General features: G+C 36.9%; 5 protein-coding genes across 7 annotated transcripts; 2 read left to right on the top strand and 3 right to left on the bottom strand.

The window, feature by feature from the left end:
* The first annotated feature begins 25 nt into the window (after window positions 1–25).
* LOC140764743 (uncharacterized) lies at window positions 26–3,266 on the top strand. Its single transcript, XM_073103473.1, has one exon. The coding sequence runs from the start codon at window positions 617–619 to the stop codon at window positions 3,179–3,181; it is 2,565 nt and encodes an 854-aa protein (XP_072959574.1). The 5' UTR covers window positions 26–616; the 3' UTR covers window positions 3,182–3,266.
* Window positions 3,267–3,546: 280 nt separating this feature from the next.
* Window positions 3,547–7,292, bottom strand: LOC140764744 (tubby-like F-box protein 5). Of its 2 annotated transcripts, none has more exons than XM_073103474.1 (5): window positions 6,737–7,292; window positions 6,071–6,588; window positions 5,882–5,969; window positions 4,430–4,562; window positions 3,547–4,351 (listed from the first exon to the last, which is right to left on the bottom strand). In XM_073103474.1, the coding sequence occupies exons 2-5, from the start codon at window positions 6,425–6,427 to the stop codon at window positions 3,676–3,678; spliced, it is 1,254 nt and encodes a 417-aa protein (XP_072959575.1). In that variant the 5' UTR covers window positions 6,428–6,588; window positions 6,737–7,292; the 3' UTR covers window positions 3,547–3,675. The 2 variants fall into 2 exon arrangements, with proteins under 2 accessions (XP_072959575.1, XP_072959576.1); XM_073103475.1 differs by having other exon boundaries at window positions 4,430–4,559.
* A 3,994-nt stretch (window positions 7,293–11,286) lies between these two features.
* Window positions 11,287–13,587, top strand: LOC140765774 (probable pinoresinol-lariciresinol reductase 3). Its single transcript, XM_073105000.1, has 5 exons — window positions 11,287–11,535; window positions 11,883–12,017; window positions 12,104–12,341; window positions 12,516–12,719; window positions 13,320–13,587. Exons 1-5 carry the CDS (start codon window positions 11,287–11,289, stop codon window positions 13,481–13,483), a joined length of 990 nt encoding a protein of 329 aa, XP_072961101.1. The 3' UTR covers window positions 13,484–13,587.
* A 128-nt stretch (window positions 13,588–13,715) lies between these two features.
* Window positions 13,716–18,969, bottom strand: LOC140765775 (uncharacterized). 2 transcript variants are annotated; one of them, XM_073105001.1, is made up of 3 exons: window positions 18,644–18,969; window positions 18,393–18,534; window positions 13,716–17,364 (listed from the first exon to the last, which is right to left on the bottom strand). In XM_073105001.1, the coding sequence occupies exons 1-3, from the start codon at window positions 18,948–18,950 to the stop codon at window positions 17,325–17,327; spliced, it is 489 nt and encodes a 162-aa protein (XP_072961102.1). In that variant the 5' UTR covers window positions 18,951–18,969; the 3' UTR covers window positions 13,716–17,324. The 2 variants fall into 2 exon arrangements, with proteins under 2 accessions (XP_072961102.1, XP_072961103.1); XM_073105002.1 differs by having other exon boundaries at window positions 18,416–18,534.
* A 2,727-nt stretch (window positions 18,970–21,696) lies between these two features.
* LOC140766056 (protein RER1B-like) lies at window positions 21,697–25,102 on the bottom strand. Its single transcript, XM_073105457.1, has 3 exons — window positions 24,506–25,102; window positions 22,765–22,945; window positions 21,697–21,886 (listed from the first exon to the last, which is right to left on the bottom strand). The coding sequence occupies exons 1-3, from the start codon at window positions 24,853–24,855 to the stop codon at window positions 21,836–21,838; spliced, it is 582 nt and encodes a 193-aa protein (XP_072961558.1). The 5' UTR covers window positions 24,856–25,102; the 3' UTR covers window positions 21,697–21,835.
* Between the last annotated feature and the right edge of the window lie 767 nt (window positions 25,103–25,869).

Genomic DNA, 25,869 nt, shown 5'->3' with positions numbered 1-25,869 from the left:
CAAGCATCTTCATGTCGTAAATCTTCATTCTTCTGTCATTTATAAAGGAATTCCGACCTTAGCGTTAATAGATTATCGATATTAAGAATTAAGAATGTGATAAACTTCACACTATCATTATATCACTAGAGATATATATGAAATTGCAAAAGGACCAGCTAGTAACTTGTGAATCAAGAAAGCATAAAAGAAATTCCAACAACTAGATTTGATGAAATACTGAACTCCAAGCAGGCATATTGCAACAGATGATGCAGAAGACTTATAAAGACAGATATCAATAGATCTGAACAGCTACTTTGCTTCATATCACACTCAAAGTTCGATAACCTAACAATAGAGCAACTAGGACGAAAATATTATTCCATGGATACTTAGCAAGGCAGTTTTTCCTGTACGAATGCTTCCTTTTAAGTCAAAAGGACTGCCGACTTGTAGCAACTTGAGAATACCAACTTGCAAGTTAGGAGAATCAGATGCAAACCTGGTACGTGGAGATGCTAGTAGTATAAATCTTTATATATAACACAGGAAGATGAATTCTATCTGACTCCTCCAACAATTCCTGTTCTGCTATCTTCTAACCCTTAACAACTGAAGAGTCATCAGAACACCCATGTCTAACAAACCAGGAAGACAGCAATCAGCTCGCTCCTGGTTCTCAAATCTAGCAGTCTCTTCACGTCCTCCTTTCTCAAGACCATGGTCACTGATCCGCACCTCACAAAGAGCACCATCAAAACCTCTAAACCCACCTCAATCCCAACCTATAACTCAAACAAAAGCTCCATCACAGTCTAGATCCACATCAACCACACGGCCAAAAGAAACCACTCAGGTGCCTGTTAGAAATGCATCACCATCGCCATCACCTTCACCATCACCATCACCATCACCATCACCATCACCATCACCATCACCATCACCACTGCACACTTCACCAAAAACACAATCAAAAACTCCAACCTCATCTCAGTCCCCATCTACAACTCAAGCAAAAGCCTTGTCACCATCTAGATCCTCATTAACCACACAGCCAAATGTAACTACTCAGAAACCTTCTCAAATTGCAGCATCATCTCCGTCAGCACCATGGCAACCGTCATCGGCACAATCACCTTCACCTTCATCATCATCATCACCAACATCATCACCATCACCATCATCAAGGAGACCATCTCGACCGCAGTCACCCTCACAGACAACCCGGGAACAGCCATCCCCACCTCTGCGAAAACTATCTAAGCCGTCGAAGCCCTCCCCGATGAGAACTCCGGTAACCTCTAGATCTCCATCTCCAATTCAAAGTACTATGCACCCACAACAAGCAGGAACCCAAGAAGTGCCTCAGATGCTACCACAACCCAACCAACTAGCCTCGCAACCTGAATCAACCACCAAGAAGCCAACTGAGCAGAAGCATGAATATGAATGGTTTCCTCTATTAGAGTCCCCACCTCAAGTAGTAACTTCGCAACCCCAAGACCAAGAACAACGCTTACTCCAAAAAGCCACTCAGCCAACTGTAGGAGAAAACCAGTCTAATGCGGATTTAGAGCCTAAACAGGTACCAAGCCAAGACCTCATATCTGAGAGAAAATCCGAGGAAGGGAAACCCATAGAAGAAGATTCAGGATCAAAAATAAAACTCTCCCAATTCCCTGAAAGTGAAGAACCACAAAAAGATACAGAACCAAAAGACCACATATCTGAGAGAAAATCTGAGGAAGGGAAACCCATAAAAGAAGATCCAGGATCAAAAATAAAACTCTCCCAATTCCCTGAAAGTAAAGAACCACAAAAAGATACAGAACCAAAAGACCTCATATCTGAGAGAAAATCTGAGGAAGGAAAACCCATAGAAGAAGATCCAGGATCAAAAATAAAACTCTCCCAATTCCCTGAAAGTAAAGAACCACAAAAAGATACAGAACCAAAAGACCTCATATCTGAGAGAAAATCTGAGGAAGGGAAACCCATAGAGGAAGATCCAGGCTCAAAGCAAGAAATAAAACTCTCCCAACTCCCTGAAAGTAAAGAACCACAAAAAGATACAGAACCAAAAGAAAATCTACACCCATCCCAACCTCCAAAAATTGAAAAAAATCATGAAACAGATGCAGCACTGGATGAAGACATAAAACATTTGATTGTCCTGCAAGCAGAAGAAAAACCTCAAGAAACTAAAGGGCAGCAACCAAAGTCAGACATGGTTGTAAAGCATGAGATCAACACAAGTAACCGAGAATCGGAAAAAATGTCTGAAGATGATCGAAAGGAAATGAAGAAAGCAGCAGCAGAAAGACAAGAAGCAGGGAAACTGACAACCATACCTAGCGAGGAAATAAAGGAAAATATAGAACAGGAGTTACCTTTAGCTGATCATAATTCCAAGCCAAGCAGACTTCATCAATATGAGAGTGAACACAGTACAGAACTTCTGAACTCACAGAAGCATATACAAGAGAAAAGCTCAAAAGGAATGAAGAGCACCAGTATGGAAACTTCCAGTTCAATGAGGGCATCGTCTTATCACAGTGAACAGGCAAGTTTTCAAAAAGAGATCAAGGAAAGCATTTCCAGACTGATCAGTAAACTGAATATTGAACAGTCAGATCAGCTGGGAAGCAAGCAACCAACAAGCATCATAACCTTAGCTGGTAAAAACAAAGGGGCATCCATGTTTATAAGTCATGAGACTAAAAACAAAGAAAACTTTATTCCAGTTCACCAAGGCTACAGAGTTGATGAGAACAAAGGTGGGGAAACAAATGGGAATGAAGAGAGCCAGAAAGAGAGGCTGAACCTGATAACTGATGAAAATGCAGTTACTACAAGCATCAATAGCAATGTGCAAAGCATCAACAACTCACTACTACATGAGGGTTCCTGTATCCAAGGAGATCCAGGTGTTCACTTGATGCTCTCCAGAAAACCAGGAAAGAAGATTCAGCTTGAAGGAGGCAATAAGTCGATTGAATCTCTCAAAAGTGTCATTAGCATAACACCACCTCAGAATTTTACATACAAGCCAAATGTCAGGAAATGCATAAGAAAACTACCCTTGGAATCTACTGAAAGCATTGAGGAGACCCCGCCAAATTTGCAGAACCACAGGTGCTATTACAGGTCTGAAGATTCAGGAAAAGGGAAGGCCAATCGGTGGCACCCAAATATCTAATAGAAGTATGACTAATTACTATGAAAATATCAGCAGAGCATGAACAAGTTTAGACATGAGTTAATGTTGTACATTCATCATATCAATGTATCACGAAGGGAAAAAGATTTATAAAATAGTCAGACATACCATAAATGTAGTCTGCTTTACACCAGAGGGCTATATTGATGCAAATATATACTTATGGTTTATGTACATTGTATTTGCAGTTCACATATTGTAATTAAGAAAAAGTGTATGCCATTTATCACTAAAAATAATGCATAAAAGTTTTGTTCAGCAGCAGGAAACAGAAAATAAGGTCACCTTGCTTTTAAAGTATCATATGCTAAACAACCTCTACTGTTAATCACCAAACAGAAATATAACTAATACTTGGTGGTTGATTCTGAATAGCAACAAACGCTGTCAAATAGTGCAATAAGCATGTACAGCATCAAATTGCGAAGAATATGTATCGAGCAAATAGACAAATATCTATGTGCATTCACCATTCATTCACATGCTGGCTTAGTGTCAAAGCTGGTTAAGCAGATTGCAAATGCCTGAAATGCAGATAACGGATATCTATAGTCCATTGTAAATATGTCTTTCCCTATTTTACCAAACTGGAGAATTACTTTCTCTTGCTCTTCTAGAGAGATCTGGTGTGAAGGATCCACAGCGGCAACAAGCTGAAAGTTTTTGACAGAAGCTACAGTTACTCGCCCTCGAAAGTTCAGGCACCAGCACTGCAGCTGCTCGTGCCACCTAGGGGCTTTATTCTTCAAAATTAGTGCCTCCCCACTCGTAGGAAGATGTGCAGGTGGCTCAGAGGTAAGACTCATAGATGTAAATTCTGTAACTGGCTCCTTTTCCTTCGCCACTGCCAAGCTGGAGAATTGTTCATCTAGTGAGTGAATGAAGCCTGTAGGTGTTGGAGCTGTCCCGCCATCCTGAATAGCCAAGACTGGAACATAATGCATGGTACACTGCATTTTCCTAGGTCCTCTAGTTCGGAGAACATTGAGTTCATAAGAGATGGTGGAAATGTTGTAATTCCCTGCTGGTACTCTTGGGGTCACTTGCTTGGGATGGATCCTTCGGCGTGGACGGTTGTCTGACGTTACAACAGCATCACAAGGAGGCTGGCTATCAAAGATGGTGAACTTGCAGCCCAGAAAATTTGACCTGATCAGATTCAAAAAAAATTCACGGTGTCAGAATAGAAATTATATCAGCCATAAAAGAACAATGAAAACCACTTGCCTCAATTTTCCAATGTAGGCACTGCTAGCACGAGAGAAATCATCAGATGCCAGTGAGATTACAAAATCTGTGCTTGTTGCACGTCTGACCTTCTGAGCTGCTAGTAAAAGCTTGTCATTCTCACCCTGCACTGCTGCAATTTTAGAATTACTATTAACATCAGTACTTCATTACTTAGATATTTAGACACCATTGTGGTTCCAGTGGACACAGTAAGAGAGATAGCTTCCTTGCAAAATATTGTACCCTCAGCCTTCTGAATGGAATTTAATGAGGTCTCATTTAGGGTATAAGCCTGCATCCAGGTTTGTAACTCTCACTTATAGGTTATGTGAATTAAGCAGATAAATAGTGCTAACCGACATTGTGCAATGGTGTGTGGTATGTGAATCCAAGATACCTAGTGCTTCTTGTCAATGTTCGAAAAATCGGGATCGAGATCGGGATTGACCTTCCGAAAAAACGATACGTATCGGTCGAATAAGCTGTATCGGTCAGATCAGCCGTATCGGTCGCTCAGATCGGATCGGATTATTTTTAATTACATAAAACTCTAAATATTATTTTAAAATATAGGAAAATCTCTAAAAATTTAGAAAACTTGACAAAAAAACAAGAAAATAATGATTGTTCACATAACCTAAAAATTAAATAAAAATACTAACTTATTTAAAAGTCAAAACTTTAATGAACTTGACTCTCGTAAATTCTTATAGTCATTGTCATCATAATCATTATAAGTTTATAAATAATAATATCTAAGACCTAGTGCTTCAAAGAGTGATTGCATCATATTATTCATATCAAATATATCTGATTATTTCTGAGGAGAATAATAATTAATATGTGAATTTTGTGTTTGAAAATACTGGGGAGGATACTGACTCGGAGCTAAATCTCGTTAGAAAGAGTGAGAGAATGAGAAAGGAGTGAAAGAGAAAGAGATTTCTGGCTTAGAGTCATGAATAATTGATATCCCCGGGCTGGATCCAAGTCAGATTCATAATGGATCTAGCCTGGTATAATCAAAACCAGCCGATCCAACAAACCTTGCTTCTTACGTAATAATTTTCATACTAAAACATATTTCCTATATATGCTTGATCATCCATTCGTCCTACAATCTACCAACATCATCGCCAATTTGTTGGTCATGATTTGGCTAGAGGCAAAAAAAAAAAAAAAAGCAATGCAGGGAAAAAAAGAGTACAAAAAGGCATGGATAAATTACTGTTGTAATGCATTCTATGATGCTCGAAAGCACGTAACATTTTATGAGGAATAATGCTTCCCGAAAACCTAATTCAATAATCAAATTCTCGATGTGCATGATGGTGTATATTGTTATAGGCTTATATGAGTAAAATAAGCATTATTCCAATATAAATGGATGTTAATGAAATAAACAATAGAGACCATATACTACAAGCACCAAAACAAGAAAGGTCTTACATGGGCTCATTCCTAGATACAGGCAATATGTTGATGTTGCCCGCTCCCTCCTTATAAAGCACTGAATTGGATTACCACGAAGTCCCGGCTACATCAATTGAAGAGAAAATGGTGGATTTTTTTAAGAGAGACAACTAAATAAGAATTGATAAATGCATCATTAACTCAACTATAAAGGGGAAGAGCGACCTGCTTGAGGGAGATGGGAAAAGTGATCCGACCACATTCCTCAGGTGTCTTCACCACCTCCTTGGTGATGTTCCGCCATGAGCTACATACTGCTGCACAGGCCACCACATGCCTTCTTGCAGGCCATGACACCTCACTGGCCTCCACCCTCTGTATGACATCTAACAGCAGCTCAGACGGGAGATTTGCCCACCTCCCACGGTGCTTCTCCTGCTCCTGTTGCTGGTGACACAAATGCTGGGATCCTCCACGGTGGAGCCTGACCCTCCCTTCTCCAACACCATTCCCTCTCCTCGACATGCTACCAATCCCATCTCTCATCTCCTTCAGTTCCCTAACAATGCTCTTAAACGACATCCCCACTTCCTCTCGTCCACCTCAATCAGTATGTAGAAAAAAGGTTCCTAGTATGAAAAACCTATCCTTAGCTACTTCATTTTCCTCCTTTTCATAAATCGACAGCAGGTTTGCTCATTAATGACCCGCTACTTCAAAGGCAACAAACAGCTCAGCCATCTCTGGAAATATCAAAAATTAGAAGTGAGTGGTTAACAAAAATAATTAATTTCTTTCAATGTTGCCAATCTCTATTCACTAGAATCAGATTTGTCCCCGAAATACAACAGAAAGTAGGAACAGCCTTATAAAATTGAAGAAAGTCCATACCTTTACTCTGAAATTTTTCTCTCTGAAGCGATCCGGGAGGTTCGAACTACTCTTGAGAAAGGATATAGGTAAACAGGAAGAATGGCTTGAATCCCAAAGGGAGCAAACTCTTTCTTCCTTCTCCCTCAATTTATCCTCTCTATTCCACTCAGATCGAGAAAATTTAAAAGAACCCACATATTCAAAGCAATCAAAGATATCAACTTTACCATAATCCCAATAGGATAAGAGGAAAAGGGTACAAATCTGTCTCCTTTTCTATGCAAACAAAGCAATGGCGAAGGAGAAGAAAAAAAAAATCCCTCGAGAGATAGAAATCGCCTAAAGAGGAGCTTGGAATCCTTGGATCAAAAAAGAAAAAGCTTCGATTTTTCTACTGTGGTTGATAAAAAAACTCTCTCCTTTCGCCTCAATAACGAATGGGTTCCTTCCCATCTCCCTCCTCCTCCCATTTCCATCACAACCTCCACTGCCTTCTCGACTCTCGCCCTTTCCGGATCCGAGAAAGAACCCACATGCCTTCCCAAATAAGAGTTTAAATCATAGTATCTCTCTCTCTCTCCCTCCCTCCCTCCCTCCCCCGGCTTCTCTGCTTACGAGATTAGGAAAAAATAGTAGCCACTGATCATCTACGACTCGGTTGTAGGAATTTTGTACATTGGGTGTCAAATACAATTCAAGTTTGGGATTTTTACATAGTTGCCCCTGAAAATCTTTCGTTTTTACTCTTCCAGAACTATTATTATGACTAATCTTTATCAGATATTCCTAACGAGTTATTATTAAAGTTAATAAATATATATATAAATGACTAAATACCCCTTTTAAATATGGAGTGCAAAATGTCTATCAACAAACTTTTGTCTAAAAAAATAAGATATATTTTATTGTACTATTGTATTCGGTATAATATTAGCTAGTTTTTAAATTATTTTTAATAATTTATATTATGACAAAATAGTTTTATAATTTAAGTTGTGTGTTTAATTACTTAGTTAGGTTTAATAATTTATATAATGTTATTTTTTTAAAGACCAAAGTGATTTTGACAGTAATTATACTATTTTAAAGAATTTCTTGACAATTATAATACTTTGAAAAAAAAATTATTGCAATTATGTAAATAATCCTTTCAAGTTTTTCTCAAGTATTGACCACTAAATTTGTTTACAATATGTTTATTATATTTGATCCTACTGAACTAACTACTTAGAAGCAAGCAATCTAGCAACTAAGGATCCTACTTAAAAATCAAGTTATTTATTTGGAAGGTAGCCAATTATGCTCATGTTGGCAAGCTTGGATTTAAGCTACCTCAAAGTTCGCCAAACTTGGCGACTAAATGACAAGTCTTGTGATCACTTACTTTTTGCTTGCTCTTTTGCTAGAGCCATGTGGATCGAATTTAACAAAATCTATCCTATTGGGAATTCGGACCACTCTTTGTTTCAATGGAGATTGGACCAAGGCACCTTACTTTCAGTTATAGTCATTACTCTATGGACCATATAGAACAATATGAGTAATATCCATTTTAATTAGGTTAGAGAACTTATGAGTATTCTCTAGGATAAGGCAGTTGCCATAGCTATGAATAACAACTAAGTTCTATCCCCAAGCCCAAAAATTCATACCTCCTTCATCCATCGCACTCGCTAGATACCTCATCCCACCGTGTATCAAAAGCTAAGCATAGACGGTTCATTATCAAGTCCCAACGAGCTCGGTAGAGCGGGCTTCATCTTGTGCTCCTCGTCAGTTTCCTCGATAACAGCTAGAAGTTGCTACGACAGAATCCAATCACCAATTTTGCCCAAAGTCGCAACTTTGAAAGAAGGGCTACTAATGCTTTAGACTTATGTGGAGGTCGAAATTGAATTAGAATTACTGGTCAATGTTTTGAATGGGAAGCATCCTCCACCGTGAACAATATCTTCCATTATTGCATACTGTAAGTGGCTCTCATCATGTTTTCCTTATATATATTTGAAACATATCTATTGGGAAACTAACGAAGTATCGTATTGATTAGCTGTCACCGGTAAAAATGATGGCTTTGGACGTACCTAGCAAGAGAGATTTTTGTCCCCGTTGGTATAGTTTTTGCTCACTGACACCGAAGGTTATATAACCACAAATAGTATCTAATATAATTTCTACCTTTTTTATATAAAAAAAAGAACACCGCCAAATTTTAGTAGTAATGATTTTGTGAATTTGAGGATGTAGATGATCTTCTCTCATAGATAGAGGTGTAACTGAATCGAGCTTGATCGAGCCTAGCTTTGATCAAGCTTGAAATTGAAAATAAGCTTGAGCTTAGATTTATGATCGAACTTGATTGAAATTATTTTAATTCCAGCCAATTTCAACCTCGAGCTGAGCTAGACTCTAAATGAGCCGATCACAATTTCAAACATTAATCAATTAAAGCATAATTACAATCCTAATTAAGATTAAATTGAATCAAACTTGATTTAGGCTTAAATCAAATTAAAAATAAGGCTGAATTCAACTATTAAGTTTAAACATTATAAAAATATAAATATTATAAAAATATAAACTAATAGACATATCTGTATATTTAGAAAATATATGATAGAATCAAAATTCTGAACTAAAGTCTACAATATCAAAATACATAACAATCCACTTCAGTAAATTTTAAAACATAACAAAAGTATAATATAGTATAGAAAGTACTACACATATTAGATTATTTTATATTATTATTTCAAATCTTGTCGAGCCTACTTGATCGAGCCGGTTCATGATCAAGCTTGTCTTGAAATTATATTCGAGTCCACTCATATTGATCTTATTTTCTATTATTTTGATAGCCTTACTCATAGAGATCTCGCAAGTAGCCATGAGTTTATGGGATCAATAGTCTGACATCTTCCTTCTGGACTGGATACCACCAGACTTGTTAAAGCGGTTGAGTGAGATCTTGGCTTATGAGTGACAACCATGTTATTTGTTTATCTCAGAGTGCTTATCTTGAGTAGATGAATCAAGGTAAAAGACCATAGGCTATTTATGAGTAGGGTGGAGAGGATGATGGCGGGCTAGAAGAGGTCTCTCCTCTTTATGGCTAGCAATGTAATGTTGGTGAATCCCATGGAAGACCATAGGCCACCCTCTTGGCTATCCCCACATATTCGACGGGGAGCACTGGTCTTTAAAGTCTTGAATAAGGTGGAGGTCATGTGGGTCCAAATCCAAAGAGCTAAATATAGTGACTATGACTTATGGGAGGCAAATACATTGGCCTCATGGGTGTGGCCATGAAGATCAAAGGTCATCATCTATACCGCTATAAAGATCAAAGGAGCTGTAGAAAGTTGGTGAGGAACAACTACTTCAAAATAAAAGTTGCCCCTTCTTCTTAGTTATCAGCAATGCCATGGGGTAGGTAGCTAAAAGGTTATCGCTCTAGTGCTTCTCAATGATGACCTCACGATGGCGGAGCTTCTCGATGAGCGCTCATAAGGTGTTTGTAGAATACTAAGGGATGGCATGGCATTGAGTTTGCATTCAGCATAGCGACGCTCTTATTATATGCCACCATTATTGTTTTGTGGATATAGTGACCACACCCAATGAGAAGAGCCTCAAGTGAAGGAGATCTACAACTTTCTTCTCTTGCCTAAATCAGAGGGCTAACCAGGATGGAAGATGTTATGGCGGCAATTGGTGGCACCACCGGCAAGACTTTCTACTACAGAGGAACAGGCTACCGACAAGGGAAATTCTTTAGGGTTTGCGCATTTGGAAAGCAAACATATGCACACCCTGTGGTATGCTTGGAGAAATAGTGGGGCATTTATTCTACAGACTATGCATGCATGTATAATGTAGTTGTTTGAGGTGAGCTAAGGCATGTACTTAGGGAGGTGGACACCATTGTAAACCAAGATGGGTTGATGTCCAAGTGACACCAAGATTGAGGGCAGGGACTTAGAGGATTATGCCACGTTGACTAACTTCTGAATAAAGCCTTCTAACAGGACAGAAGCTGCACCTTAAAATGTGTTTAAATAGTAATCCATATTTATTGTGTTTAAGCTTCATCCCAATCCATATTATTTATAGAGATTAATTTTACTAATTTTATATATATTTAACATAAAAGAAATAGTTTTTTCTGGACTCATTATATTTTTCTGTTAATTGTCTCTAAATAAAAAATTAGAATTTATTTAAGATTCGATCTTCGATTTGAAAATTATTTATATCCGTTTAGTCATAATATAATTTTAAAAATTTTGGTATCCGTCCAATATCAAAACATACAAACATTCGGCTTTCAAGATAGCAGGCGAAAGTGATATATTACTATTATTGAGCTAAGGCAAACAGGGATCCTATAGCAACCGAAACACACCTTGTGTTCTCCGGGGAGCATCCGTCTGGTAGATCTCCACGTCCAAGCTAATTTATTATTAAGAACCAGGGTTTTATTAACCCGATCTAAATCTTTAATAATACCAAGCCCGCCACCGCAAACGGGTCCGCAAATACTGACTCCGCTTCCTGTTACGAAGGATATGATAGAATATCAGAGAGAAAGGGTGAGGGAGAGGGAGAGGGAGAGAGTGGCCATGGCGATGGAGGAGAACAATAAGAGTAGGGTTCTGGTGATCGGAGCGACGGGCAGGCTAGGGCAAGAGCTAATAAGGGCCAGCCTCGCGGCGTCGCATCCTACCTTTGCCCTCGTCAGGGAGACGACCTTCTCCGATCACGGCAAGTCCCTCCTCCTCCGCTCCTTCGAGTCCCAAGGCGTCACCCTACTCAAGGTTCGTCATCTCCTCCTCCTCTTCACCGTCTCTTCTCTTCTCTTCTAGTCGAGCGAGAGTATTCTAGTGAGACTATTTAACAAGTGAATGCTACTGGTCCACCAAAGCTCCAAGCTCCTTATATTGTATTCTTCTGGTTACTCATTCTTACATTTTTTTTTGTAGACATTAAAATTAGTTGGGATGGCGTTAATTGGAGAGAGAGAGAGAGAAAGAGAAGAAAAGGAGGAATTTGCTTATCAGAGGCAGAGAATTTGAAATTGCTCTTTTTCCCCTTGGTTTTTTTTTTAAATTTTCTCAGATCCTTTCTCCTCATACACGTATTGATTTATTTAACTTGTTTTTAGGGTTCTTTGGAAGATCTTTCGAGCTTACTTGAAGCTGTCAGGCAAGTAGATGTTGTCATATGTGCAATACCATCCAAGCTGGCCCTTGAACAAAAGCTTCTCATTCGGGCAATAAAAGAAACAAATTGTATCAAAGTAAGTGAGCTTAGTAAATCCCTTTCGGTTAACCAAATGTGCATTTTTTTTTTCAAGGCACTAAATTCCTTCAAAATTTCTTCCAGAGGTTTATTCCATCTGAATTTGGAGCCGATCCCTCTAAGGTTCAAGTTCTTAACATTGATAATGGATTTTATGAGAAAAAACTTGAAATTCGAAGGTGCATAGAAAAAGAAGGCATTCCTTACACCTATATCTGTTGCAATTTTTTTATGCGATATTTGCTCCCATCGCTAATTCAACCGGGGTTAGAGGCTCCTCCAAGAGATGAAGTAAAGATCTTTGGCAGTGGTGATATTAAAGGTTACATGACAGCCCTAATACTTGTGTTGCTACAAGTAGCTGCTAAAGTCAATACCTCTCTGTTTGCATTACTTCTTTTTAGTTAGTTCCATGTGGTTCTATAATACTTGTTCCATTTTCTGGATGATAATGAAAAGATTAGTTTGTTTTTTAATCTTTGATATGTTTTCGCAGCTGTCTTTGTTAAAGAGAGTGATGTTGCTACATTCACAATTTGTACCATTGACGACCCAAGGACATTAAACAGGACATTATATTTGAGACCTCCAGGCAATGTTTGTTCAATGAATGAGCTGGTCAAGATTTGGGAGATGAAAATAGGTAAGGAGCTTAAGAAGGTTTACGTATCAGAGGAGCAGCTCCTGAGAAGTATTCATGGTAAGTTAAGGATGTTCATTTGACGTGTTGAACATATTCATCTAACTATTAGAAGGATTTTCTCTCAAAGCTTTTTTAACTTGGAAAATCTGCCATTTTTTTTAATTCCCATAATCTGTTTTATTTTCCTATATAATTTTGTGTTTGTAAATACTTACATGATTTTCTTAGTGTCTTCTGACCTTCCCAATAGTTAGTAATTTTCTACGTAAAATTACATACAAAATGTAATGTAGCTTTTCTGAATTTTTCTGATTAAAGGAGATGCCTTTGATTAAGTTCAATTGTCAATTACACTTCCCTGAATCTCTGCTAGATCAATGGGTGTTCACAAACAAGTGCACTTGAAATGTAATTCTGACCTCAGTAGATATGCTAAATGTTTAGATTAGAGTTTATTTTAATATCACTTCATCAACTGTAAGGAGTAAAGAGAGGAAAGTATCTTAATAATTTACTTTGCTGGAGTCTTATGTTACTCCAGAACAAGTAAGCATATATTTATCACAAGAACACCTATGGTAGGGCAGAACTTCACTGTTTCGCATTATGGACTTGTCGTACCAAATTATGTAATTATAATTTCTTGTACTATTGCAGGTACACCATTCCCAATGAATATGGATTTTGTATTTATATATTCTTCTTTCGTGAAGGGTGACCATACTTACTTCAACATTGACTCATCATGTTTTGATGGAACACATTTATATTCTCATGTAAAACACACCAGTGTAAGTGACTTTCTAGATACTCTTGTCTGAAAAAAAAAAGTATGTATGTTTGATGAAGATCGAGATGGTTTTCTAGATGTGCGATGACAAACATATTATATCAAACAATGGTTAATATGCAACTATGTCATTTATGTTGTTCAATTCAACCCTTCATGGATATAAATTTGATCTTTGATTGAATCAATTATTATCTAGAATGATGTATTAGGTTTTATTTCATTATTTGGTCAAGGACTCAAGTTGGTTTTCTTTTAAACTCAATTTGGATTTAGTTTGAGTCTATTAGAGTCATATTTGGTTTATAAGGGGGAAAAGCAAAGATTGAGGCACCTAGTTTTGATTGAGACTAGGCCCTAAGCTTTTCAAGATTGGCCAAGTGATATGGACCAATTCTTTCATTAGTATGATATGTCTGAGAATCTTAAGAGTTAGGTTCACAAAACTCAAGTTGACGGGGCAAGCCAAACAATATTGGCTAAATATGGAGAGGCAAGAAATTAGGTTAGATCACCCACCAATTAAGCATTAAGGTAACATGACAATCACTTGAATACATAAGTCGATTTAATGAGGTGATGATTAAATGTGATGCGACCGAGGATGGTAGATACATTATTGCTAGGTATCTAGTTTGAAACCTAAAATTGCACATGAGATAAAGTTACACCCATATGATACATTAGAGCACTCCTTTCTGTTAGCCCTGGAATATGAAAAATACTTGAAAACTTCGACTCATAAGAAGTCTAGTTGTCAAGTCAGGGAGTTTAGCAAAATAATAAGAGAAAGGTTGTTGCATCTTCATCCTCGAAACGAGGGAGCAACGCAATTCGTTGCTACAAATGTAGAGGAATAGGTCATTTAGCATATGAATGTTTCAGTAGGAACTTTGTTATTGAAATAATTAATGAGGACATTGAGTAAGAAATTGAGGAGGTAGCCCAGGAAGCAGATGAGCCTGCTAGTGATGAAGATCTCCACGAGTGTGACTATGATGATGCCCAGTTAACTGTCATGAGCTTTGTCGATGATTGGAGGTGGACATCCATATTTCCACACTAATTTTCAGAGTGGAGATAAGAGCTGCAGCAGTGTACCTTCCATACTGTAGCATCATACCGCTGATTATAACAGCACACCTCCAGTACTGTAGCGGCGTGCTGTGAGGTACTATAGCCCTCGAAAGATACCGAGAACCTACTGAAGTCGTTCAAAGTGTTGATTTTGAAACGGATCTTACGGAATTAATTAGAAAAGGATAGTCATTGCACTGTATTTGATTTCTTTGGAACATTAGTAGTTACTCAACCGCTATCTTTTTCTGGTATCTGATATTGCTGAATTTTATTTTCTTATGTCTCTACCTCTTATAATTTGCATCTCATTATAAGTGTAGGACTTTTAGATCATTCCTTCCGCATATCACAGTTTCATTGCATGTTTATTTGAGTGTGCATTTGATTCATATATATTAGATCTTACATTAATATATATTTTTCTAGTTCTCTAGTTAATGTTTACAACTACTTTGTTATTTCCAATCGAGTTTGGAAGCTCAAAATAACACAAATACTTCTAGACAAGCAGAGAGTTGTTTTAATTATTCTTTTCTGCCTCCAATGTCAAATTGGTAACTTCTAACTCAATATGCTTTCTCAAATGATTTGTTTCCATCACTAACAAATATTAGAATAAGAAATAATTAATAGATTAGTCCTGAGCTGTGCTTTATTAGTAAAGGTTAATACAGAAAAAACACTTTCTATGCTCCATGTGCATTTATATATTTTAAGATTCGTCTGATAGTTCTCAGCTTCCACATAAAATTTCCCTTTTTTTTTTTAACTTGCTATCTAATTATCTATCATATTTGCCTCACTTATTGTAATTCCTGATTTAAATTTGCTCATAGTAGCTTATTTGCATATTAATATGGTTCATATTATATTTGCAAATTGTCTCAGTTATTTTCCTGTAAATGAAAGTAGGATATGATGAGCGTAATATGTTCAGTAATATTTGCATTCTAGCTTGTGGCTAGCTAATTGCAATGCATCCATGCTATCAGCAGAAGTGGGATGCTGTGAGTATAAAACAAGTGTACTTAACTACTAATGTTTGCCTTCCCACCTACTGTAGTTGAATGATGGAAACATCATCATAATTTAAGCCCTTTTTGACAACGGAGGTTGGCGAGCATATGGGAAAGCTGAGTACACTTTATACCTCCATTAGTTTGTTTAATCTCATCACTAGCTCAAAGTTCATCTGGCTACTAGTTTTTCAATTTAACTTATTGAAGGTTTACTCAAATGGGGAGTTCTGGGAATCGTGTTTACTGTCCAATCCCCTTTCCTTAGCTGTGCTGTTCCTTGTTATTGAGATACAATGCAATGTTGTTACATTGTTTAAGAAGTACTGTCAACCTTTGGGGCTAACTTATTGGAATGGATTGTTCTGGTCAAACTTATTATCAAATGGGGCTAATTTAGCTTTAAAAAAATATATTAAACTAATTAGTGCTTTAAAATTGTTAATCAATTCAGTATTTTTAGCGCAAGCCAAACCGTTGGAAAGATTAAATTAAAGAGATTTATATATATAAAATATTTATCAGTGTTTTAGGATCAAATAAAAACGGTGAACTGATTAGTATTTTTGCTTAGAGATAAAATGCTGATTAATTCAGCGTTTTTAATAGGGCTATTGTAAATTAGATTCTAATTGGTAATAAGTTTAAGAAATAGTCTATTTCGATAAAAAAAAATAAAAATTGGAGCAGGGCAAGTTTGGTCAAAAGTTCAACATTTAGTTTTCTTATATAGTTGGGGAAAGTTTCAAGGTCAATTTGCAATCTGCTTACCTTCTGGCTTCTAAGGGATATGCTCAAGGTACTAGTGTTCTGCAAGACAAAAGTGTTGATTACTTTGTGCAGTTATAGTATTCAAAGTTTGAAGCATTTTAGGAGCTTCATGACAACTTTTGTGGACGTAGAAGTTCTCATGCTGTCAAGATGATTTCCCTATTCAGACGGCGCAGCCGTTAAACATTATTTTGTGTATAATGTTTCTCTTCAGTCGATTTGTTTGGATAAACAACTAGATTATAAAGCTCAACTTTTGACAGTTTGTTGGAAGTAATTAATCTTGACATAGTTATTGAAAGTAATTAATCTTGAAAAAAATAAATTGGGTCTTCTACAAAAGTGTCACTCGAAACTTTCAAATTATCATTTTTCTACATTCTTTAAAATATTAGAGTTGTCTTTAAAATCTATCTGACTCTTCTCGAATTGCCATTAAGATTAATTTTTAACTAAATATTTCTAATGAATTATTATTAAGTTAATAAACACATCTAAATGACTAAACTGCTCCTCTTTTTTAAGTTGTGTGTAAGATATTTCTCAACAATGTGCATCCTGATCCAGATACATCGGATTCTGATTGTTTCACTTTGCTTCATCTATCTGAAGTTATTCAAGAGGGATTTTTCTGGAACAATCATGCTGCAATTCTCTTCAAGAGACTATTTTCAATTAGTTTCTCCTGACATGCAGAGAGTCTGCTCAGTAACAAAGAATACATTCAGATGGTTCAATAATCCGGCCAAACTGTTCCTGATAACTATTTGCCCTTTAAAATAAGTGTTCAAATGACAAAAGTGTGAAGTGATCTTTCTATTTCATGAAATTAGCTAATCGATTTCCCTAAAACAAATCTTAGTAGACTTCATCAGAGGAAGTATAAAATCATTAGATTTAACTCTTGCTTTCTGTGGGGATTGCAGAGACTCGATCGCCCAGGTCCCAGTATAATGTGAATTGGATGAAACTATTCAGAGTGAGTTCTTCATTATGCCATTAATCTCAGCTAGATCCTTTCCAGATTTTCCTCCCTATTTTGGGACTGCCAAAGAGAAATAGCTAATACGTTATTTTCCTCCCAAGAGCTCACCTGGTTTACATTACTGCTAGCAGGAGCAAAGATGACAACAGTTGTAACTTATTTGTATGAAAGAGATGGAGATGAAGGAAGTTTAAATACTACAACAACATTTGCCTGAAAGGGACGAATGAAAGTTTAAACTTTGTGTTGATAATTAACTGTTATATAGCAATTGGCTTGGTGCAAGGTTTATGGTAGAAGCATCAAGTAGAAGGTAAAAGCAACAAAGAATTTGCAAGGGAGAAACTCCTCTTAAAGGAACAAACTGCAAGAGGATGTGCATTGGAACTAAGCTTTAAGAACACCCTGGAGAATAGTATGATCATCAGTTCATCTTGCATCCTCTTAAGATTAGCCACTGCATAACAATGTTCTAGTGTCTGTCTATCTTATATAAACAAGGAAATCTTTTTTTTGTCGATCGCTTGTCGAACAATTAAATTAGCTCTCTCTCTAGATTTTAAGACTATATCAATAGCAAATATAAGTTTCATCAGTGCCCCTCTCTTTTTGGGCACCATTAATTGATCCATCAAACACATAGGATCTTGTCAAATGAACAATAAATTATACCAACTTATTCATTGCAACCTAACTTTGCTTTCCCATATGGCCATATATGGCTTGTGCTCTCTTATTCGAATCTTCTTTCTTTCTGAAGGGCCCTACTGTATTGCTAACTGCAGACATCTTTCTCATAGTTGAACCACAAAGTTGATCCACTAGAAGCAATCCTAAGCAGATCAACAACCTTATATTTTAGATGATTGGAATGCAATTTCTCTTTTTCGAATTTTTTAATTTCACTAAGAATAAGAGGAAGTCAATTATATGAGACATTATTAGAATCAATTCTAGTGGGATTTTGATTTACATAACAAGTCAATCCTATAACCACTACCCTCCCCCCACAAAGAACAAAGAACAAAGAACCAAAGTACATTATTAACAAAAATCAAACAAGGAAAAGATTCTGTTCCCCAGTTTACCTGGCAATATCATCTCCTCTTACCGGAATCAGAGACGGCGCCGGTGCCGGCAGCGGTGGGATTACCACTCTTCTATTCTTTACCTGAGCATTCTCCATAGAATTCATGGACCTCCTTGCTATGAAATCATCCCTGACCTCTCCTACATATATAAAAAAGTGATGAATACTTTAATCATTGAGAACAACCCAAGAAAGAGACTAAAAAAAGGGACAAGAATCAAACTTTTTCCCAAGTTTAATGGCCAATACCTTGAGAATCAAGATTGGGTCTTGCAGAGGCTGACCAGAAGATGAGAGTTGGGGTGATCACAGCAAGAAAAGCCCAGAAGAAGAAGATGAGAACATAAGCCCTTGGAGGCATTCTCTTCCTATTCTTAGGTGGGGTGCAGGAAAGAAGGGCAGACTTTTTGAGGTGCTTCCTTTTACAATGGAAAGAATAGGAGAGGAAGAGGAGGAGGAGGAGGAGGAGGAGACCAACAAGAGAAAATAGCTGGCAATGGAGCAGGGAAGAGAAGGGATGGTAAAAGAATGTGGGCTCCAGAGCTGCTGCTATCATTTGCTTTATGATTAGTTTCATGCAAAGTCAAAACATATTACGAGTTAGTCTAAGGGTATTGCTGCAAATTGCCAACACATTGTAACCTTCTAGGTAGGATGTTGCTGAGAGGGGGGCCCAATTGGGTGGGCTCCATGGTTTTTTCTTTTGCTAAATTATATTTTTCTACCCTGAGAAACTATGGTTGAGATGTGATACTGAGCTATTTTTTAGGTAGTTATTCATAATATTTAAGAGCAATTTGCTTATAGTACTTAACTGGTTACTTATATTATAAGAGTGTTCTAAGGCTTAAATCTTTGTAGTATTAATTTAAATAGGGCACACTAATAAACTTTAATCTCATATAAATTTTACCGTGGCTATGATATTTTTCTCGACTACTAAAAGTCAACAAGGAGCTCCTCTAGTCTCTTCTCCTCCTACCTTTTGAGGGTGTTTCCTCCTAAATTGCAAGATTTGTTTTTTTTCCTCTTTTTTTTCTTCCTTCTTCCATCCTCGTTAATTTTTTCTCATTCCTTCGATTATCTCTCTTAACATTTCTTTGTGGTTCCTCTCTCCTCCCTATTTTATTTTGGCTGGTGTCGAGACTAAGGCTATCATAATTATGCTTGTCGAGACCATAATCATCACTATGGTGGCCTACCCCTCTCCCTTCCTCGTTGAACTTCTCTATTGTAGGGTTTGTGTGTCCTTTGGTATTTTTTTTTTTCTATCTTAGGTTAATGATCTTCGATCCTCCAATCTTCGGAGTTTCATAGGGGCCCATGTGTTCAATTATTGGATTGCGATGAAAGAATATAAAGCTTGTAGGATTATGTTATGTGTCTCTCGAACTTGATATTACATTTTTCAATTATAATACCGTCTAAAATGATATTACAGTTTCTCATATTTATGTAAATCAAACTTTATTAGTATAATCTTCAAAAATTAAATAAATAACTATAACCTACGGACTTTCCTTTAAAATATTAAAACTCAATTCAAAAGCAGGTTAATCTGTCACAAATATAAGATATTATTTATGTAACTACTTTCATAAACTAAAGTTGCATCGTGCAATAACGTCATTTAGTGCAATTATTTAAATGGGTCTTAAAATTTGGAAGGTGTTCATGAACTCCAAACAAGAAATACAACAGCGACTTTTTAATTACTAAAGTATTACCCGAATTAAATATTCTTATTCTTTGTGAATGAGTGGAAGCCCTTCATTTGACTCGTTCTTAGTCCAAAACTAATTAAAATATCTATGCCTTTTTCTTTAATTTTCTTTGAGAAGAAAGATGGCTACATTAAGACTTAAAAGAGCATGGAATTTGTCAAGAAGACACCCGATTAAAGTTCAATATTGGTAGCAGCAAATCTTATTGGAAAGATGAAGTTAAGCTGTTGAGTAACGCAACAGAAGTTAGAAATTTTTCAACACATTGACAAGGTCATAGTGCCTCGGAATTCAAAGTAGGCATGTACTTTGGATAATTAGGCTATGGATTAGAGATCAACTTGAGAATGAAATATAAACTCTCTTGGAATTTTTATTTATTTTTAAGTTTGTAGCCTAAGCGGTAAGTTTGTAGGTAATTATATATAGCTAATATAATAATTACCAACTTTTCATGTATTACATTGTTATTCTTACTAATACCCGCTATTTTTTTATATATTATATTATTACTCATGACAAATAAGATATCCTTTTATTTTAATATATATTGTTGAAATCTAAGTCTAGAAATACTCATACAATATGAGCTGCTTCCATCGATGCCAAGGCGGTGACTCAGCCTCTTATGTCGGAAAAAGACACAAGATTGAGCTACTCAGCTAAGCCATGACGGTCTTGGAGAGGCTTGAGGAGTTTCTTAGAAGACGCCCTAGTGGGACGGCCTCGCTATCCGGTGACCAATGCTGATGTAGAGTCCTGGATCAGGTTGGAGATCGTCCAATCGAACTTCCTAACTTTAGGGTTTCTCACACTAGTAGGGTTAACAACCATTCTGCACATAACCTTGCTAATATAAGGTACAATGTATGGTTTGATCCACCTCAAGATCTTGATGTTAAAATAAATAAGATTAAAAATAAATAAAATCATTTGAGCAGTATTCTATTGAGGATAAATAAGATCCTTACTTATAGATAGAATTTAGTACTTGTAGGCAGAGGCTGGAGCCTGTAGCTCCACTCATCTTGAAATCAAAACTCATTCCATCTTAGCATTATTTCATTGGCCACGAATAAGATCCCTACATACCAGTATCATTTACAGCACGCATTGAAGTCCTATTTTGGAAAGTAGTTTTTAGTTAAAAACCCTTTCAAATAATTGAGAGAGAGAGAAGGAAGAATCTCAGCAAGACATCTGAAGTGCTCAGAAGCTCTGAGGGTGAGTTAAGCTAATTGTGTTTCTGAGCACATCTATAAATACCTTTAGATGGCGTATTTTTTTCAGAGACTCTTTATTTTGAAGTGGTTGGTAGTGTAGAACTAGTTTGAAGCGTACTAAGGAAGGAAAAAAGTGCAGTTCATCTTTAGATAAAATTGAAGACAAGTAAATGCACACCTAGTTATACCTGCAGCTTAAAAGTAGAGAAGACTAACACAAGCTTACCAGGAATCCTTCAATATAATAGGCGAAACATGAACTGCTGGAGAAGATGACGATTTCACCAGCTCTAAATACTTTCTTTTCCCGGCCATGACGCACAATTTGAGGATTGCCATCACAAATTACTCAATATAGAAGGAAAATGAATTAGCAACTGGAAGTAACTTTCTTCAGATTCTGAACTATGTTTCAGTTTAAGTATTATGTAACACATCAAATATTTCAGGCCTCTAAATTGCCTAGTCTCCCCTAGGCAAAGGCAAAGCCAAGTTCAATCTTTGGCTAAACTGCTGCTTGCTGATGACTTCTTCCCACCATACCTCTGCCAAAGACATTGACATAATAATTGTAAGAAACTGACGCACACTTTAAAAGGTAAGCATAATGATAAATCAACTAAAATGTTAAGCGGATATAGCATATTTGATCATTAAATGCAACTGCAAACATGTGAATGATAGGCCAAGAGCTGATGCATGAGCACAAGAGCTAAAACAGCAACGCCAACCATAAAAAGTTGTATGAATAAAGAAACAACAGAATACCAAACTAAAGTTCATAGAGTCTTGCAAAACCCTGCACAATTGGTCTACCTACAATAGGCTATGCAAGTTGATGCATCAACTAGAATGGCAGACAAAATATGGCTGCATAACATTTGGTTGTTCATTGCACTGAACAGGGTACGTATCATAAGCCAAATAAAATTGGTGCAAGAATAAGAAAACTGATGCTGTGATGGCAACATTTTAATCAGAAGGAATCATCAGTAGCAAGAATCGTAAAGAACAAACTTTTACTAGAATTCACCAAAAACCTCAAAAAATTTTACTAGAATTCACCAAAAACCTCAAAAGATTGCTCCACGAGTTGGGTGTATAATCAAGCACCAAAGAAAAAATGACAAGACTTGTCTAATCAATATAATCTAACAGCAAATGGTGATTGCATGTATCAGTAGTCTACAGGTTTTCAGTTGCTCTCAACTACAGCACTAGAAGCTAATTAAAGCCTTTGCCTGGGTCTTTTTGCATTTGACAAGTTCAAACTTATCTTTTTTATTTCTATTTTATTTTCCTTAATTTTCCTTTTTGTTGGTCTGTGCTGAGAAACACTCACACCTTTTGAAATCTTTGTAAACATCTAAATGCATGGTGGGCCAGCAATCATGATAATATATACTAACAAATCAGTTCTCACCTGCTTCCCTATGTCGAATGGCACGTACTTGTATTTGATCATATGTAGAATTTGACGCTTCATTGTCAGCGCAAAAAGAACAAACCAATAGCAGAGAAGGATAGGCCAGAAGACAGGAACATCAAATACAGAGAAAAATGTCATCATGAAAGCGACACAAAAAGCTTTTGTGATACTATACCTGCAAAAGAAGAGATACCAAACTTTGAGCACTGAACGGATACCACAATTTACAAACTTAAAAAAAAAAAAGAAGACAAATCAAAGACATATGCAATCTTTGAAATATACATCCTTAAGAAATAGTACAAATAGAGACCAAGAAAAGTTTTACAATTAAATGAAACTGCTCCACTAAGAAAAAGATTAACATGCCCACCTCGATTGGCTGATGCATATACAAAATATGTATCAGCACCACTCATATCCAACAACAATTTTCTTACAGAATACTGCCAGTATCAAGCTAAAACAAACGGATAACATGAGAAAAAGGTTAAGCAGACGAGTAATGTCATGCTGCTAATTAAAAACAAATCATCTATATCAAGTTATCAACAAACATATGAAACCACTATACATCCTTAAATGTCTCAATTAGTTAACTACCGGATTGTAGAGACCCGCTTATCAACTTTCATGCATATTAGATTATCAAATGGAACCAATAATTGCTTCTACCAAATCATTCACTAATTTAGAGGGAGGAGTACCTATTCATATCTTTAAATGAGAAATATGACCAAATGCAAAGATTTTCTTCAATGCCCAGCCTTCTTACTCCAACACTCCCCAAAGGTAGATCGGTTGAAATCATCCATATAGCAATATGACCACATGTTGATGATGATATATATTTCCATATATACATATGTCTATTTGCAGCTCAAATGAACCTAAATCTAACAGAATCTCTAGCACGCTTGGAAACAATTTTTTTAATAATTCATTTCTTTCTATTATTCATTTGAAAATGCAAATATTTACCTAGACTCTTCAAACAGCTCTTAAACAACTCATCTCAATATATCATGCTTCTTTTGTCATGGTCAGAGCACTTTCAAGGTAAATTTGTGGCAACGAATCCACACATCCACTTACTGACCAACTCAGGTTGCACAGATATAAATTGGATATCAAGAAGCATAACTTATTTGGTGTAATGATCATCCAATTTAGACTACAGTTTCTATGTGTGCAATTCAAGGTCTCCTTTCTTCTTTGTTCTTTTTCTTCTTTTAAAAAGAAAAGGAGAAAGTTTGAGAGGGAAGGTCCTCTTTCACATCACATGCGATTTGAGACAATGATTTCATTACTTTACAGAAAAATTAAGCTACACCTTCCATTTTCTTTCTTTATTTTCTACTCAAGCTTTTGACTCCCTATCAGACAGTAAAACTATTGCACTCGCCCCATGTTCAAATATTTAAAGGATTGAAAATTTTAATAGAAGAAAACAACATTGACTAAAGTCATGAACAATGACCATAATAATAAAACCTAAGAAATGAATCAAACTCAATAGACAAGAAAAACCATACCAAGATGTTAAGTTGCTTCGACAGCACTGCAAGAAACAATCTTTCATACAAGAACAGAAAAAGGAGGAGTTATAAAATTACATCATTGGAAGACAATTTCCTAAAAGCGATATTATAGACATTACTGTAGCGAAATGGCAATGAAAGTTAAACATGGCTTAAATAAAAAAGAAAAGAACCAGAGCTATGTGAATCTTAACCAGAATTTGAATTCGGGGAGACGGCGAATGAAGGGCTTAAACTCATCTGAACCCCTCGTCGGCAGCGCCGGCCCATCGGATACTTCCAGCTCCGGATCCACCATCGGGGACAGGAACCCGATCAGGAGATTTATCAAATAGATCCCAAGACCATATGTGACGACATAAAACCCCTGCACATAGTAAACCCTAAGCACATAGATGGCGGCCACCACCGCCGTCCCGACCCATCTCTCCACCGCATGGGGAGTAGATTTGTCAAGATAGTACTGGAAAGTCCTCGAGAAATCGCTCCTCCACTTTGCCAGAGGAAAATCAGCGGCAGCGGCGTTACCGGGGGACGCCTCCATGAGAGCAATTACAAGAACGCTCCTTTAGATCCTCCCAAAGATCGCCGCGAGGAATCGCACGGTAATTGCGACGGGAATCGATTTCAGAAATGCTTGGAGATCCGGCCAGATCGAGGGTTAGCGTTAGGCTTTGGTCGCCAAGGGATCGAAATCGAGATCGAGAGATCGAGATCGAGAGATGTGAAAGGGTAATTCTCCTCGATAGCTTCGTCACGGTCAGTTGGTCCCGAACTGGAGGAGAGGAAAGAAGGGAGGAAATCCCCCACATCCAAAATTGTATGAAGTTACTACATCCTGTGAACGTGGCAGCTGTTACCCGGCCCAGACTGTTTAGGCCCATAAGCCATTTATCCAGACAAACACACACAAGAATAAATAGTAGCATGACTATTTTGCAATTAACCCCTCATAATATTTTTTTTATTAAGGACAGCCCCAAGTGATGTATTTTTGCAAACTCCCCCTTCTGCATGTATATAATATTAGCAAATACCTTCAATAGTAAGACTCCACTGTAGATAGCTTTACAATCTTATCCAACTTAACCGGATAGATTTGGTTGGCAACCTGTCGGAAAGAAAAGATCCCATCTCCAAACAAAATTATTGCAAACCATCCCAAAATTCCAAAACACAATCATCTACAGGAGGGTTCATGTTGGATCCAAATCCTATCTGTTAGATTTATGTCCAACATCATATCCCATCTGTTAGATTTATAGGCAGCATCGTATCCAATCCGAGGTCAGGATACTGGGACAAGACGGGAATATTTTAGTGGATTTGTGCCCCAGCAATGGATCACATCATTGACCTCCAAGTTCTGATTCCAGAGTTCAAGCATTTGGCCAACTTATAAGCTTGAATTGATTAGGAGCAGCTCCGGCCAGATTGGACTGCTCGATGATACGTGCAAATGATGTAATATATATTATTATATAATCATTGGGATAACATATGTTATAGATATAAGATGTACACATGTATATATCATAAATAAAATGATAAATAATGA

This window comes from Typha angustifolia, chromosome 8, assembly GCF_048772165.1.
Source record: "Typha angustifolia cultivar Huaian chromosome 8, ASM4877216v1, whole genome shotgun sequence".
Lineage (NCBI taxonomy): Eukaryota > Viridiplantae > Streptophyta > Magnoliopsida > Poales > Typhaceae > Typha > Typha angustifolia.
Note: the sequence above shows the minus strand (reverse complement) of the source record. Positions and strands in the feature narration are given on the sequence as shown.

What these genes read in the sequence shown, in the direction of transcription:
- LOC140764743 (XM_073103473.1), top strand. Translation starts at nt 617, where the DNA reads ATGTCTAACAAACCAGGAAGACAGCAATCAGCTCGCTCCTGGTTCTCA.
- LOC140764744 (XM_073103474.1), bottom strand. Translation starts at nt 6,427, where the DNA reads ATGTCGTTTAAGAGCATTGTTAGGGAACTGAAGGAGATGAGAGATGGG. An exon ending in TTCCCATCTCCCTCAAGCAG is followed by an intron (nt 5,970 to 6,070) that starts GTCGCTCTTCCC and finishes CAATTGATGTAG; the next exon opens with CCGGGACTTCGTGGTAATCC. An exon ending in GCCTACATTGGAAAATTGAG is followed by an intron (nt 4,352 to 4,429) that starts GCAAGTGGTTTT and finishes GAATCTGATCAG; the next exon opens with GTCAAATTTTCTGGGCTGCA.
- LOC140765774 (XM_073105000.1), top strand. Translation starts at nt 11,287, where the DNA reads ATGATAGAATATCAGAGAGAAAGGGTGAGGGAGAGGGAGAGGGAGAGA. An exon ending in AAGGCGTCACCCTACTCAAG is followed by an intron (nt 11,536 to 11,882) that starts GTTCGTCATCTC and finishes ACTTGTTTTTAG; the next exon opens with GGTTCTTTGGAAGATCTTTC. An exon ending in AAGAAACAAATTGTATCAAA is followed by an intron (nt 12,018 to 12,103) that starts GTAAGTGAGCTT and finishes AATTTCTTCCAG; the next exon opens with AGGTTTATTCCATCTGAATT.
- LOC140765775 (XM_073105001.1), bottom strand. Translation starts at nt 18,950, where the DNA reads ATGATAGCAGCAGCTCTGGAGCCCACATTCTTTTACCATCCCTTCTCT. An exon ending in ACCCAATCTTGATTCTCAAG is followed by an intron (nt 18,535 to 18,643) that starts GTATTGGCCATT and finishes TTATATATGTAG; the next exon opens with GAGAGGTCAGGGATGATTTC. An exon ending in AGAGGAGATGATATTGCCAG is followed by an intron (nt 17,365 to 18,392) that starts GTAAACTGGGGA and finishes TCTCTTTGGCAG; the next exon opens with TCCCAAAATAGGGAGGAAAA.
- LOC140766056 (XM_073105457.1), bottom strand. Translation starts at nt 24,855, where the DNA reads ATGGAGGCGTCCCCCGGTAACGCCGCTGCCGCTGATTTTCCTCTGGCA. An exon ending in CTCCCCGAATTCAAATTCTG is followed by an intron (nt 22,946 to 24,505) that starts GTTAAGATTCAC and finishes CTTCTTTTGCAG; the next exon opens with GTATAGTATCACAAAAGCTT. An exon ending in CATTCGACATAGGGAAGCAG is followed by an intron (nt 21,887 to 22,764) that starts GTGAGAACTGAT and finishes TGTCTTTGGCAG; the next exon opens with AGGTATGGTGGGAAGAAGTC.